The sequence below is a fragment of the Hyla sarda genome, chromosome 3 (assembly GCF_029499605.1).
Source record: "Hyla sarda isolate aHylSar1 chromosome 3, aHylSar1.hap1, whole genome shotgun sequence".
NCBI classification, from domain to species: Eukaryota; Metazoa; Chordata; class Amphibia; order Anura; family Hylidae; genus Hyla; species Hyla sarda.
Genome location: NC_079191.1, coordinates 170,481,530 through 170,498,434, shown reverse-complemented (window position 1 = coordinate 170,498,434; position 16,905 = coordinate 170,481,530). Strand labels below are relative to the sequence as shown.

Below are 16,905 nucleotides of genomic sequence, written 5' to 3'. Positions count from 1 at the left end.
GCAGAAAAGTGCCAGGATGTGCACAGAGGAATGGCAGAGGCCTAAATTCATCAGGCAGAGGTCGCAGCAGACTAGGGGTGAGTGGCACTAGGAGTCGGAGCAAGAGGCCTGAGCTCCCGGTATCAGCTAGCGGTCGTGTCTCGACCAGCAACCCATCTGCCATCATCGATTGGTCAACACGGTCATCCACTTCACCACAAGTAAAATCTGACACCGTCAGTCACCAGTCAGTGGGTTCCTCAGACACAACCCTCAGTTGGCATGGCCCGGAAGCAGTCCCTGTCCTCCCATTGCCTCTGTCCTATGCTTTTACCTTTTACTTATGCTGTCAGTTCAGCTCCACTATTTAGTGAGGATGATCTAATAGAGGACAGTCAGCAGCTACTGCCCAGCCAAGAAGTGGAGGAGACATCTGCCACATCGTCCGCTAGGCGGGCAAGTAGCGATGAGGAAAGTGGCATGGTAGGTGGTGTTTTGAGCGTTCAGGCTCCTGAAGCAGACAAACACTGTTGAGGAACCTGAGGAGGACATCAGTGACGTGCAGACACAACTCGATGATGATGAAGCCGATCGCACTTGGGAGCTGGGTGCAGAAGGGGCTTCATCATCATCAGGAGAAGAGGGATGCAGGCTGTCCATGAGGAAGCAGCTGAGCCAGCAAGGAGGTAGCATGGTTGGCAGTCAACATGGTGGCAGAAGTGGAAATTCTGGGGTAGACCACCAGAAGTGGACAAACGTGCCTAGGGTAGACCACCTGCATCGTGGCAGCCTACATTCCTGGGAAGTAGTGGAACAGGGGTAGTAGTCAATCAGCGCAGACTGTTGGTGGGAAAAACAGCTACTTGGCGGTTTGGCAGTTTTTCATCAAGCATCCGGAGAAGGTTAACATGGCCACATGCAAGATGTGTTGGCATAAGGTGAAGCATGGCCAGGGTCCCAATGTTGGCACCACAGCCCTGTGTCAACATATACAGCGTCAACATAAAGCAGCCTGGGAGAACTGTGGCTCCGATGTGGTGGTCCAGCCTGCTGCATCACCCAGTGGCATGCAGCTCCCTGTTTCAACCCATCCCCATACCCATCTTCAGTCGCTCCAGATGCTCCTGCTCCTCATCCGAGTCAGTAATTCCACCAGCAATCCATTGGCAAAGCCATGTACAAGAGACAGCAGTGTGCGCCCACTCATTAAACGGCGCAGAAGCTGAATGTGCTCCGGTCCAAGTTGCTGGTGCTGCTTCAGAGAAATGATGGCTTGTGCCGAGCCGAGGTGGAGAGTCCCAAGCCGTCATTTCTTTGTGAAGAAGGCAGTACCAGCCATGCACAATTTTGTAGAACAGAAGGTGGGCCAGTCCTTGAGCCTGTCAGTGTGTACCAGAGTGCATGGCAGCGCAGACGTGTGGAGCTGTAACTACATTCAGGGACAATACATGTCCTTTACGGCCCACTGGGTGAATGTGGTTCCTGCACAGCCAAAACAGCAACTTGGAAAGGTCACGCCGATTCCGCCTCCACGCTCTCAAGCCGTTGGTCCTGTGACAGTGTGCGACTCTGCCTCCTCATCCTTCACCGTCTCTTCAGCCTCCAATGCCCAGACAAGTCTCAGTGCCCCTCCAGCATACCATGTGTGCAGGGCATGGCGGTGTCACGCTGTTCTTCACATGGTTTGCCTTGACGAATGGAGTCACACAGGGGGGGGAACTGCTAAAAGTCATTCATAAAGAAATCGAATCATGGCTTACTCCACAAAAACTGGAAATGGGAACCATGGCGACCGACAATGAGAACATCTTGTCTGTGCTGCGACAAGGAAGCCTGAGCCATGTGCCCTGCATAGCACACGTGTCCAATCTGGTTATCAAGCGGTTCCTGAAGTGTTCTCCCCATCTGCACGACAACAATGGGAAGGAAATTTTGCATTCACTTCAGCTACTGGTACACCGCAAAGCACACCCTTGAGCTGCAGCATCAGAACGGCATCCCCCAACATAGTCTGATTTGCGATGTTTCCACATGTTGGAATTCCACCCTCTATATGTTGGACCGACTATACGAACAGAGAAAAGCCATCACAGATTTTTTTTGATGATCCAAGCCAATAGGGGGACGCCCCTGTCAACCAGTGGCAGCTCATATGTGACACTGGTGTTGAGCGGCATAGGCCATATTCGAATTCGCAAATATTCGCGAATATATGGACGAATATTCGTCATATTCGCGAATATTCGCATATTTGTAACATTCTCGTTTTATTTTCGTATATGCGAATATTCGCATGCGCGAAAATTAACATATGCGAAAATTTGCATATGCGAAAATTAGCATATGCAATATTTCGCATATGCGAAAATTCGCACACCGGTCTCACACAGTAGTATTAGAGCCTTCTTACACCACATAAGCTGGAAGCAGAGAGGGATGATCACTGTGATGTGTACTGTGAAAAAAAATTTTTTTTTTTTAAATAAAAAAAACGAATATTCGTAATTACGAATATATAGCGCTATATTCGTGAATATTCGCGAATTCGCGAATATGCGATATTCGCTAATAAAATTCAAATTGCGAATATTCGCGAGCAACACTATGTGACACCTGCCATTTGCTCAGGCCCTTTGAGGAAGCCACATTATTAGCCAGTTGCCAGGATTATGGGATGAACGATGTAATTCCACTGCTTCATCTACTACAACACGTGTTGTAAACAATGACTGGTCAGGGCACTGGAGATGTGGTGCTTACATCTTACGGCAACATGAGCCCTGTGTGGGGGCTGAACTGGAGAAGGTGGGAGCACAGTGGAGCACAGTTTAGGTCTCGCCAAATGGGAGGTTTTTCTAGTCATCTGACAGGAGAGGATGAGCAGGAGCAGCTAGAGGAGCTAGAGGGTTATGAAGAAGGCGATACACAGGACCCAGACACACCGTGGCAGTATGCAATGGAGATGGAGGCAGGGAGTCCCTCCGAATCACTTGCACAAATGGCAAGATGCATGCTCACTTGCTTGCTTAGTGACCGCCTTATTTTCACCATTTGGCAATGGGATGAGTTCTGGCTCTCCACCTTATTGGACCCTCGCTACAGGCACAAAATGGGGGCCTTTTTCACACCCACTGAGAGGGAGGACAAACTGACCTACTGCAGAGATATCCTACGTAGTCAGTTGGCCGATGCCTATCTGCGCCATCGTCCATCTTCTCACAGGTCTGATTCGGGAGGCCCTCTGCGCTCATCTTCCACAACCCGGGCTGCTGGGGAAAGGGGGGGTGGCAGGAGCAATACCAACTCCATCAGCAGCCTACAGTCTACAGTCGTTGATGAGTAGCTTTCTTCACCCGCATAGTGAAGCAACTCATCAGCAGCAGGTAGACCTGAAGCAGGACCTTAGCCAGCAGGTGGTAGCATACCTTGACATGACCATGCCAACACACCTTGAAGATACGCTGGACTTCTGGACAGCCAAACTTGATTTATGGCTGCAACTAGCAGAGTTTGCCCTTAAAAAGCTGTCCTGCCCGGCCAGTAGTGTGCCATCAGAGGGTGTGTTTAGTGCGGCGGGGGTCATAGTAACCCCAAGCAGAGTTCGTCTGTCCACGAAAAATGTGGAGAGACTGACCTTTGTGAAGAGGAATCAGGCATGGATCAGCCAGGATTTCCACCCACCAATGCCTGATGCATGAGAGTAGATTGACCATGGTGCCACACCAACACTTCACAAATATGGATAGTGCAAAACATGTTTAAAGGGGTACTCCGGTGCTTAGACATCTTATCCCCTATCCAAAGGATAGGGGATAAGATGCCTGATCACGGGAGTCCCGCCGCTGGGGACGCCCGTGATCATGCACGCGGCGCCCCGTTTGTAATCAGTCCTCGGAGCGTGTTCGCTCCGGGTCTGATTACCGGCGACTACAGGGCGGGCGGTGTGTGATGTCACGCCTCCGCCCCCATGTGATGTCACGCGGGGTGATGTCACGCGGGGTGCCGCGTGCATGATCACGGGCGTCCCCAGCGGCGGGACTCCTGCGATCAGGCATCTGATCCCCTATCCTTTGGATAGGGGATAAGATGTCTAAGCACCGGAGTACCCCTTTAAAGGTGCTGCTCCCCAGTTCCAAACATTCCTCGCCTCCAGACCAGAAATAAGTATTGAGGATATGCATTAGCTAAAACTTAACTTTTCTTAGGAAATAATATATGTACAAAAATTTTTGAAAACACTGCCATTTCCCAGGGGTTTTATGTGGAAATAGAGAGAGTTTCCTGTGTGGGGCTACCCTTTTTAGGGTGAGTAACACTTGCCAAGAAGAGAATTAATAGGGCGAAAGTAGGGCCTTACAGGGGAAGTTTTTACCCCCCCATCAGTTACAATGGACCATACGTTGTTCCCTTCAACCTTTTAGAGGTCTTTGCATCACATCAATACTTGGTGGTGTAGGTGGCACAAAAGCACACCTTTCCTTTTGTTTGATTTTGGAAAAAAAAATTGGGTCCATATATTTTATCCTAAGCATATTATTAAAAGTTAAGTTTTACGTAATGCATATCATCAATACTTACTTGTGCACACTAACACTATAACAAAAGAGACCGTTTTCTTCTGCCTACCTGCCTCAGCTACTATTCTAATCCTGCCACCTGCCTGATGCCACACATCTGATGCCAAGTTCTCCTTTTTTCTCCCACCTTCGTCACTGGGTACTGGTATTGCCACCCACCGCACCACTCTGTCACCGGGTCACTTTCAGGACTCCTGATGCTGCTGCTGCCCCCTCCAGCATATACTGTGCATGCTGGGTTAGTGAAATATACTGTTACAGCAAAGTAAAGTGTTCTACACCCCTATTGAGGCTCTCTGTAGGCCAGAAATAGTGTTGCTCGCGAATATTCGCAATGCAAATTTTATTCGCGAATATCACATATTCGCGAATTCGCGAATATTCGCGAATATAGCACTATATATTCGCAATTACGAATATTCTTTTTTTTTGTTTTCACAGTACACATCACAGTGATCATCCCTCTCTGCTTCCAGCTTGTGTGGTGTAAAGAAGGCTCTAATACTACTGTGTGAGACTGGCGTACGAATTTTTGCATATGCGAATTGCCGCTTATGCAAATTTTTGCATATGCTACTTTTTCGCATATGCTAATTTTCTCTTATGTTAATTTTCGCATATGCGAAAATAAAAACGTGAATATTACGAATATGCGAATTTAGCGAATATATGAGGAATATTCGGCCATATATTCGCGAAATATCGCAAATTCAAATATGGCCTATGCCGCTCAACACTAGCCAGAAATAACCATATCGGCCGAATTAAATTTTTCAAAAATTCTGTTTACCATTATCCTTTACAAGTCCTTTTCAGTATACGTTTTTTCTAATGTTTTATTATTTACCACATATTGTACATGTTGTTTTTATGACCCAAGTGCATAACTTTACATTTATTCACATTCAATTTTTGCCATGTCTGTGTCCAAGCCTTGAGCTTCCCCAGATCCCTCTGTAATAATAATGGTGATCACCCTAGCTAGTTTAGTGTCATCTGTAAATTTTACAAGGTCATTAATGAAGATATTGAAAAGAAGTGGACCCAGTACTGACCCCTGCAGTTCCCCACTTGTAACTGTCCCCCAACCAGAGTAAGTTCCATCAATACCCATCCCCTACTTCCTATCACTAAGCCAGTTACTAACCCATTTTTGTGTGGAACAGTATTAAATGCCTTAGAAAAGTTTAGATATATAATATCCTCTATTACTCTATTCCCAGACGGTTTATGCTATATTAGTCTAACTCCAGACAATCCCTCCAAACAAATGCATTGGCACATAAATAAACACTACAAAATACAACTGACATTATATGATAGTTAACACCTGAATTTTCCTGAATTTTTAGTTTAGATTTCCTTCTCACCTTCTTAAACCCATAACTTTCTTTATTTTTACTTATTTTTCCACTGCCAAAGTTGAATTAGGGTTTATTTTATGCAGGGCAGGTTGTACCTTTTACTGGTAAAAAAAAAAATATTTGTAGTGTAAAATGTGAAAAATTGCAATTGTACAATTTTGTGGGGCAATCATTTTTTTTCAACAGATTACCATATGGTATATGTATTCTATGGGTCAGCATGATTTCTATTTATCAAATTTGAAGGCCCATTTGGGGATTGACAGGGATTGGTATGGGCACGATTGGTATCAGCAAGCTGATATGCACTGTGTGTTCTGACACCTTTCTACAGTATCATGGCCAGATAGACTCCCAAGACACATCAAAGAGACTTGGGCACCCATGAACCTGCTGCCAGTTCACCCATCAATAATGCTTTTTTTGTTAGGTTCTGACCAGTGCCACCAGGAAAGAAATCCCAAGAAGATCTGTCAATTTGGAGATGTTCTGGTCCAGTTGTCTAGCACATTATCATTTGGCCTTCGTCAAAGTTGCTCACATCCTCATGCTTACCTGTTGTTCCTACTTGTAGCACATCATCTTTACAAACTGACTGTTCACTTGCCACTAGTGATGCCGCGAACATAAAATTTTCGGTTCGCGAACCGCGAACGCGAACTTCCGCAAAAGTTCGCGGACCGGCGAACCGCCATTGACTTCAATGGGCAGGCAAAATTTAAAACCCACAGGGACTCTTTCTGGCCACAATAGTGATTTAAACATTGTTTCAAGGGGACTAACACCTGGACTGTGGCATGCCGGAGTGGGATCCATGGCAAATTACGTAGTTGATGCAGAGTCTGGTTTTAATCCATAAAGGGCATAAATCACCTAACATTCCTAAATGGTTTGGAATAACGTGCTTTAGCCCCCACATAGATTCCCCCATGTTAGGCAGCATATAGTTAGAGCTCCCCTTTAGGCAGCACATAAGATTCCCCCATATTAGGCAGCACATAGTGGGATTTGAACCTAAGGCCCCAGCGCTGTAAGTCAGCAGTGCTAACCTCTGAGCCACCATGCTTCCCTTAGCATACATCTAATATCCACGGTTGCTAAAATGGACAGAGATGTCAGCAGAGAGTACCAGAAAAATTAGGCATGTACAAATGGATGAAAAATTGGGTATTGTCGCAGCCACAGCTGTAGCAGCGGCCAGAAAAATTGCAGCACCATAACAATTTCGGCAGCAGAGGCCAGAAAAATTAGGCATGTACACATGGATGAAAAATTTGGTATTGTTGCAGCCGCAGCTGTAGCAGCGGCCAGAAAAATTGCAGCACCATAACAAGTGCTGCAGCAGAGGCCAGAAAAACTAGGCATGTACACATGGATGAAAAATTTGGTATTGTCTCAGCCGCAGCTGTAGCAGCGGGCAGAAAAATTGCAGCACCAGAAAAAGTGCAGCAGCAGAGGCCAGAAAAATTAGGCATGTACACCTGGCTTGAAAATTTGTGACATTTGTGCAAATTTTTTTAATTTGCACAACTATCACACCAAATGTGATTTGCACTAGTGTGACAATGAGCAAAAAAGCTTGCCAGCGGAGTTCCCCTTTTAAGCAGTGGTCCCCAACCAGGGTGCCTCCAGCTGTTACAAAGCACACGGACTGATCTATTTCAGCCCTTTGAATACTGTAATAGTTAGTTGCTTTAAAGAAAAAAAGCTTGCCAGCGGGGTTCCCTTTTAAGCAGTGGTCCCCAACCATGGTGCCTCCAGCTGTTGCAAAACACATGGACCGATATATTTCAGCCCTTTGAATACTGTAGTACCGTATTTATCGTATAACACACACTTTTTTTGGCTAAAATTTTTAGCCTAAAGTCTAAAGTGGGTGCTTTAAATCAATGAACTGCAGCGGCTTTGCAGGTGCAGAGACCGCCACCGCTGTCGGCTTCTCTGCCCCTGCCTGTCCTGGGGTCTAGAGTCCAAAAAAGTAAGGTAAAGGTTCAGCTCACCATAAGCAGCATGCAGACCCAGATCACAATGAACTCAGCACACCTTCCAGCGGAAGCCAAGGAATGAGCAAGGGCCGTGTTCCCAGGTATAAGGATGAAGCAAAAATGAGGAAAATCCGGCTCCCAGGACTGGATAAAAAATAGGCTTTAATGAATCATATTAAAATCCAAAAATAGAAAAGGGGGATGAAGTAAAAGCACAAACGAAACGCACCAACGCGTTTCGACTTGTTAACAAGTCTTAATCATGGTCAATGCTACAGACAACAGATATACCTTATATACTATTCAGAAAGGTGACGTCACCCTCTAAAATCAGGTGAGCACCCGGCAAGAGGGAAAACAAGACATGGATATGACTGCACAAATGGTATAACCTGGAGAAACATAGTACACAGCAAAGGTATGTATACTTAGTGACCTCTAATATATGTAACTCAGGTCGTGTCTGAAATTAAGTCCATGTGGGAAGCGAGTATCCAAAACTAAAATCCAATACGCTTCCCGTCTGAACACAGCCCTACTCCAGTCACCCCCCCGTGATGGTGGGCGTACCCTCTCTAAGCCTGTCACAGTAATTTGTGGAATAGTACCTGTATGTTTATCAATGATGTGTTTAGTGAAACCTGACATGGATCTGTTAGTAATCTTGTTATTGTCTGGTATATGGAGATGTTCTTGAATTCTAACCTTAAGTTTTCTGCTCGTGCAACCCACGTATTGTAGATTGCATGGTATACAGGTGATACTATAAACTACATGGTGTGTTTGGCAGTTGATAAAACTTTTTATATTATGTGTCTGCCCAGTAGTACATGAATGAAATGTAGTTTGGTTAGTCATATACTGACATATAGAACACCTAGAATGGCTGCATTTATAGCTTACTTTACAAGTCAGCCAAGTGTCCTGTTTAGGTGAGGAGCTAAATTCACTAGGGGACAAGATGTTGTGGAGTGATCGTGCCCTACGGGGTATTACTCGGATGCCATCTCGAATAATATTAGACATAATTTTGTCGTAGTGGAGAACTGGTAAATGCTTGTAAATTATTTGCTTAATCTGGTGAAATTGTTCAGAAAATGGTGTGGTAAATGTGGGTAAAACCTGTGTATTGGACGTAACATTCTGTTTGTCCTGTAAATAGTGGTCAGCAGGTTTAGAATTCACTATATTTTCAGCCCTGTTAATAATTTGTGGTTTATAACCTCTGACTCGAAGACGTTTTTTAATGTCAAAACAGGTGTTAGTATAAGTAAGGTGATCCGATGAGGCGCGTCTAGCCCTGACAAATTCTCCTATGGGCAGATTACGAGTGACATGTTCTGGGTGGCAACTAGATGAATGGAGGAGACTATTACCAGCACATGATTTACGGAACATCTTAGTATGTATACTCTGAGAATCATGATCTCCTGTTAGAGTAATATCCAAAAAATCAATCTGGTCAGAAGAAATGTTGCAAGTGAAGGTAAGGGATAAATCATTATCATTGAGAAAATTAGAAAAGTCAACTCCTTGTGACTGAGTACCTCTCCAAAAAAGCTTGCCAGCGGAGTTCCCCTTTTAAGCAGTGGTCCCCAACCAGGGTGCCTCCAGCTGTTACAAAGCACACGGACTGATCTATTTCAGCCCTTTGAATACTGTAATAGTTAGTTGCTTTAAAGAAAAAAAGCTTGCCAGCGGGGTTCCCTTTTAAGCAGTGGTCCCCAACCATGGTGCCTCCAGCTGTTGCAAAACACATGGACCGATATATTTCAGCCCTTTGAATACTGTAGTACCGTATTTATCGTATAACACACACTTTTTTTGGCTAAAATTTTTAGCCTAAAGTCTAAAGTGGGTGCTTTAAATCAATGAACTGCAGCGGCTTTGCAGGTGCAGAGACCGCCACCGCTGTCGGCTTCTCTGCCCCTGCCTGTCCTGGGGTCTAGAGCCCTGCTGCCTGCCCTTCTCTCCCCCTGGCTATCGGTGCCGCTGCCCGTTCTCTCCCCCTGACTATCGGTGCCCCATTGCCGGCGCCGATAGCCAGGGGGAGAGAAGCGGCGCCGGCAATGGGGCAGCGGTGCCGACAAACAGGGGGAGAGAAGGTGCAGCGGCACCCATTGCCGCTGCCGCTGCCCCGTTGCCTCCCCCATCCCCGGTTGTATAATTACCTGTTGCCGGGGTCGGGTCCGCGCTGCTTCAGGCCTCCGGTGTGCGTCCCCTGCGTCATTGCTATGCGCTGCGAGACGCAATGACGTCACTCGTCATTGCGCCGCGTAGTGCACAGCAACGCCCCTTCGCTCCCCCTGGCTATCGGCGCCGCTGCCACATTGCCAGCACCGCTTCTCTCCCCCTGGCTATCGGCGCCGACAATGGGGCGCCGTCACCGATAGTCAGGGGGAGAGAAGGGCCGGCAGCAGGGCTCTAGACCCCAGGAAAGGCAGGGGGAGAGAAGCGGCCAGCGACGGCCCCTCTCCCCCTGCCTTTCCTGGGGGTGTATCGGGGTATACGCATGCACACACACGCGCCCTCATTTTACCAAGGATATTTGGGTAAAAAACGTTTTTTACCCAAATATCCTTGGTAAAATGAGGGTGCATGTTATAGGCCGGCGCGTGATATACCCCGATAAATACGGTAGTTAGTTGCTTTAAAGAAAAAAAGCTTGCCAGCGGACTTCCCCTTTTAAGCAGTGGTCCCCAACCAGGGTGCCTCCAGCTGTTGCAAAACACACGGACTGATATCTTTCAGCCCTTTTAATACTGTAGTAGTTAGTTGCTTGAAGGAACTTAAGTTTTATACTGGAGTACCCCTTTTAACCAGCGGTTCCCTCCCAACCAGGGTACCTCCAGCTGTTGCAAGACACACGGACTGATATTTGAGCCCTAAAAATGGCTTTTTTGGGTGCTGTCCTTAAAGCAGATGTTAGACTAGAGCTTTAGGAGTAAAGTGGACCCTGAATACACCACCTAGCAGCAACCAAGCTATCGCTTTCCCTATACAGCAGGAGCAGCTTCTCTGACCCTCCACTTCCTAAGCCTGCAGCATGCCGAATGAGGGTTAAATGGCGTCCGTGCAAGAGGTAGGAGGGTCTGGAAGGGAGGGACTGCTGCTGATTGGCTGTAATGTGTATGCTGACTATGACTCACAGGGTCAAAGTTTACCGCAATGTTAAAGTATAGGGGGCGAATCAAACTTCACATATGTTCGCCCTGCGATGCGAATGCGAACATGCTAAATTCGCCGGGAACTGTTCGCCGGCGAACAATTCACAACATCTCTACTTGCCACCTTATATATCCCATCCCTTGATAGGTACCATTGCCACTAGATCAATGTTATTCACTTCGCCTGACAGTGGTTTTAATGTTTTGGATGTTTGGTATATATTTCCTTAAGCAGTCAGTTTAACCTTTTACAGATTGTGAAAATTGTCAGAAGTATGCAGTGTAAAGACATATTTATCAATTTTGCCTGTTGACAGTTTCTTTTTACCCTTTTTTTTTTCTCTTTGGTTTTCGTGGACATGCACCAAATTTATCATTTGGTGCAAGTTGTTAGTGATTTTGGCTCAAATGTTGAAATCAGCTGTTCACAGCGCCTTTTACACAGAAGTCACCACCACAGAGGACAGCGTATTTTACCCTGTAGAGCAGCCATTTTGGAGTCCCTCCTGCAGTATATCAGCAAGCGACATGAGTTATTTTCTTTTGTGGGGTTTATAGCCACCATGTGAAATGGGTTTTATTTTCAACTTGAGTAATTTTTTTTTTTTGGTTACTTGAGCCAGCATTGGACATGGCCACACAGGTTCAGGAAAGGTGAGCACTAGTGCAGTGGTCTTCAACCTGCGAACCTCCAGATGTCGCAAAACTGCAATTCCCAGCATGTCCGGACAGTCGTTGGCTGTCCGGGCATGCTGGGAGTTGTAGTTTTGCAACATCTGGAGGTCCGCAGGTTGGAGACCACTGCTTTAGTGCTTACCTTTCCTGAACCTGTGTGGCCATGTCCAATGCTGGCTCAACGGAGGGTGAAGGTTCCTCAGGATAGTATAGAGCAGCCCTTTTTCATTTATTTTGGCGCCTTTACATTTTCTTACATTGCTAAGTGTGTTTTCCAAGTGCAAAATTTCTTGGCGGTGATTTGCGCCCAAAAAATGGATTTGCTCCAAAATTGCGCCAAAGATTGATTGGCGCAAATTATAAATTACTGACTAAAGTTGAAATCACACACAGGACCGTATGATTTTGAGAAAGTTGTAAAAATGACAGTGGAGAAGATGCGCCAAAGTATTGCGCTAAAGTTACATTAAAAAAGACACATAAATCCTTTGATAAATACCCCCCATTGTACCTTCACATAATCATATGGACATAAAACTTCTGGATGGTCTTCAATATCAAAGTTGTCATCAAACTGAAGATTGACAACAAATCCTTCCTCCAGCTCTATTCTGTACAGACAGTCAGAGCTCTTCGGATAGGGGCTTGGAAAATCGGCACTGGAAATGATTCCACTCCTCTGTGTGTACAAGTTATCGCTGCACTCCACTGTGAATGAAGAGTAAGTAGGGAAGAGAAATCATTATAGCTTCTCAGTATAGTTGAAAGAAAGGCATATGGATGTATAACAGTATTCCAAAAGAACAAGGTCAAGGTGACTCTAGACCAGTGCTTCTCAATTATTTTCTGTCATGCCCCCCCCCCCCCCCCCTAGGAAGAAGAAAACATTTTGCGCCCCCCGCACGACTGTAAATAGTATCATTTGTCTATAAAATTGTTATAAGTACACCTCTGCATAACACTGTATCCTTATTAACGTATATGAGGCTCTGTACACTGACAACAAGCAGGGCTCTGTACACTGACAACAGGCAGGGCTCTGTACACTGACAACAAGCAGGGCTCTGTACACTGACAACAAGCAGGGCTCTGTACGCTGACAACAAGCGGGGCTCTGTACACTGACAACAAGCGGGGCTCTGTACACTGACAACAAGCGGGGCTCTGTACACTGACAACAAGCAGTGCTCTGTACACTGACAACAAGCAGGGCTCTGTACACTGACAACAAGCGGGGCTCTGTACACTGACAACAAGCGGGGCTCTGTACACTGACAACAAGCAGGGCTCTGTACACTGACAACAAGCAGGGCTCTGTACACTGACAACAAGCAGGGCTCTGTACACTGACAACAAGCAGGGCTCTTTACACTGACAACAAGCAGGGCTCTGTACACTGACAACAAGCGGGGCTCTGTACGCTGACAACAAGCAGGGCTCTGTACACTGACAACAAGCAGGGCTCTGTACACTGACAACAAGCAGAACTCTGTACACTGACTACAAGCGGGGCTCTGTACACTGACAACAAGCGGGGCTCTGTATACTGACAACAAGCAGGGCTCTGTACACTGACAACAAGCAGGGCTCTTTACATGGAGGACAAGCAGGGATCTGTACCTGAGGACAAGCAAGGCCTGTACGAGAGAGAGCAGGGCGGCGGGCGCACTGCTAGGTGGCACAGTGAACTCCGACATGGTGGGCTGCTGCACTTAGACGTGAGGTCACGTCACTCCGGTGACGTGACCTCACGTCTGAACGTAGCAGCGCGCCACGCCGGAGTTCAAGGCGCCTCTCCCAGGTAGCCACACTGACAACCCAGGGCCATAAGTAAGATCCAGCTAGAGTTGCTAGGCAACTGACGCTGTGTGGGACGCCGCTTGCGAGTAAGTCGGATAATCCGATCTAGACATCCAATATGACAGTATTTGCCGAGGTCAAACGAGCCCCCCTTTACGGCGCCCCACTATTTGAGGAGCACTCCTCTAGATGTACCACTTTGCCAATGCTCTCAGTACCCCATCCATATCTCTTCCTCCTTCTTCCTGATAATGGAAGTTCCAACTCAGCCAATCACTGTCTAGCTGGACATCTCTGTAACCAGTAATTGGCTGAGAGGGAAAGTACCTGCTGAGACAATACATCATCACGAATAAGGAAAGAACAATGAGGGTCGGGCATTGGCACAGCATGGGAGCGGGAAGGGTATGTATAGGTTGTGTATTGCACTGAGATATTTCACTTGATTGACCTTAAAATGTATCTTTTATTCCTTAATATTTAAAAAAAACTTGAATCCAGTTGCACAAAATTCAAAAAATACAAAAACTTGTTTTACAAACAGTAAGCTTCAGTTGTCACTATTTCAATCTGTATATTGTCACTTTTAGACTTGGAAGTTCTTCCATACATTTTTTCCATAGATAGTCCGTTTATATCATATTCTCATTTGCTAGTACTCATCATTATCAAATATACGTGCCATACGTTTTAGCAGTATTCTTGGTCTCCACCCGTCTTCCACAGAGCCTAACTGAATCTCTCAGCTCCTCCTTTTAGTCCCGTTCCACTAATATATACACAGTAATGGGAGATTTATCAAAGCCAGTGTAGGTTCATTGATGTTATACACAGGTTTTGATGGTGCAGTTGGAGTGTACATGCACCAAATGTATTAAATGGAGCAAGGCCTGTGATAACTATGGTGCTAGTACACATTTTTGTGAAATTTCATTTCACAACACCATTTTCTATGGCTCCTTCTCTGTGACTTTTCTGAGACTTTTTTCACTGTTTTTTCTTTTCAAAACTGTCTACAGCCAGTTTTGTAAGCCAGGTCTGGGCTCGTGTATGTTTGTGGTGTAATTGAAGGCATTGCGACAAATCTGCAACTTTTTGAGAATAGTCGCACTTCATAAATCTTTTACCACTGCAAAGTAAAAAAGCAAATGTGTGTACCTAAGTCAGTTTAGTAAAAATCCCTTTAGCAAAAAGTCGCACAATTCCGCATGGAAATTCCATTGCAAAAACATGTCCTTAGACCATGTTCACAGAGTGGAATTTCCACGTGGAATTCCGTGTGAGAATTCCGCTGTTAATTTTGCTGAATTTTAAAGCCCATTATGTTTAATGGAATTCCGTTATCCCATTCACACAGAGGAACTTTCTGTCTTTAAATTTTGCGCAATTGCAGGCAGAATCCCACTGAACTCAATGGGGCTTGATTTTCGGAAGAGTTCTGTGTTAAGAGAACACAGAATTCTGACGAAATTCCTCAATTCCATTCAGCAAGCTTTGCTGAATAGAATTTGTGCGGCATTGCGGATATTCTGCCGTATGAACATAACCTTAAGTGACGCACTTACCTGCTGAAGCCACACCCACTTTCAGCTAAGCAACACCCCCTTATTTAGTGAACCACAAAAGCGTCTTAAACACATAAAAAATGTGGCAAAAAGTTAATTTTGCCAATTTTTGGTGCATATTGCAACATATTTTTGGAACATACAGTTTTATTTATCTCCCCCAATTGTGATAAAGCATTGAAAAGAACACGAAAATATGTATGATAGTATGTAAAACCTTTGCAGGTCCTGTTATCTGAGTGAAGAAGGTAACCAAATCTGCATGAACAGTAGAATCCACCAATATAGTTATGACAATGATGGTCGCAGACCATGTCTTCATCGTTCTTTTCTGCACATTCATCCACATCTGAGAACAGACATCAGAAAAAGATGTTACCACCTGTGCAAACATAGTCATAAAGATAGTAGTTCAAGCTCACTGATAATATATACGTTTTGCTTTTTTGATTCATAGATTCAAACAAAACCTTTATGCTTGATTTAAAGTAGCAATATGACATAGCAAGTGTTAACAGACAGGGACTTCTGTCTGACTGTCCACAAAGCAGATTCAACAAAGGACTGACATTTTTAAGAATGTAATGTTATAACTGCTCTTTGTTACTACATTATGGGCCTCATTTACTAAGAGTGTCGGGTTTTTACTAGTGGGAAAAGTTGTTTCAGACTTGCAGGATTCCTCTCTATTTACTATTGGGAAAAGTCGGGAACATTTTCTGACCAGCTTTTTCTAGGTCGATATTTCCAGCCATTTACCCACAGGATTTTCTGTGAATTCAATAGTAAATTGGTAGGGTTGTGAAACCACGCCCCTTTTGGACTGACCACGCCCCATTTGCGGCAGACCATGCCTCCTTTTCGGCTTTTCACAGTGCAATGTCGGGTTTGTCAGATTTTCTAGGCGCACACTGTCGCACACTGGCACAGACTGGCGTAGACATGTCTCAGACACTTTTCAACTTAGTAAATGAGGCCCTATGTTTCTGTACTTAGTGCTTCTTTCCTGCTTAACCTGAATTTCTGTGACTCTTCATTTATTTAATAAGGTTTGCATAACTCCATGAGTTTGTCACCAAAACAAGCCAATTCAGATAAATAAGACTGATTTTTTGTCACAGGGATTTCTGTAACAAATCTGCAACATGTGAATATACCAGGGATAATAATCTTACAGGGAATTGGTTATTCCAGCTTTGAATTCTTTCTTTGTAAAGAATATGTTTACTGAAAATACATTTGCAAATAAAATATGTTAATTCTGTAGAAGCCATGATTATAAAGAATAATAAATTAACAATATTTAAACTAAATCAAGAGAAATGAAGCTGACTTTTATAAAATAAAGGAAGCTAAAACAATATCATTAATAGTTGAAATGTTATATGGTTAGTTGGGAAAATAAATAAATAAATTATATATATATATATATATATATATATATATATATATATATATATATATATATATATATAAACACACAAATAAATAAATGCATTTATATTATATATATATATATATATATATATCTATATATATCTATATATATATATATATATATATATATATATATATATATAGTATAGGCATGGTTAATCATAATTTCCCTACAACCTTTTGTCTATTTCCCTCCATTTCTAATTGGTTCCATATGTTTCTTTGTGTAAGGTTGATGAATTAATGAATCCGTCATAGTATTTTAACATCCCTGATTTGCACCAGTGACATGGAATATTGTAATGTTGGGGGATATCCTAATGTGTTTACTATAAAATAAGGAAGTACTGGGAGGT

At 44.4% G+C, this 16,905-nt stretch overlaps 1 protein-coding gene across 2 annotated transcripts in view; it reads right to left on the bottom strand.

Moving 5' to 3' along the window:
• MASP1 (MBL associated serine protease 1) overlaps positions 1–16,905 on the bottom strand; it is a 68,611-nt gene that overhangs the window by 24,719 nt on the left and 26,987 nt on the right. For both annotated transcript variants that reach the window (XM_056565470.1, XM_056565471.1), the window contains exons 4-5: positions 15,330–15,461; positions 12,259–12,455 (exon numbers count right to left, since the gene is read on the bottom strand). In XM_056565470.1, the coding sequence (XP_056421445.1) occupies positions 12,259–12,455; positions 15,330–15,461 (329 nt within the window). The remainder of the gene's footprint in view (positions 1–12,258; positions 12,456–15,329; positions 15,462–16,905) is intronic.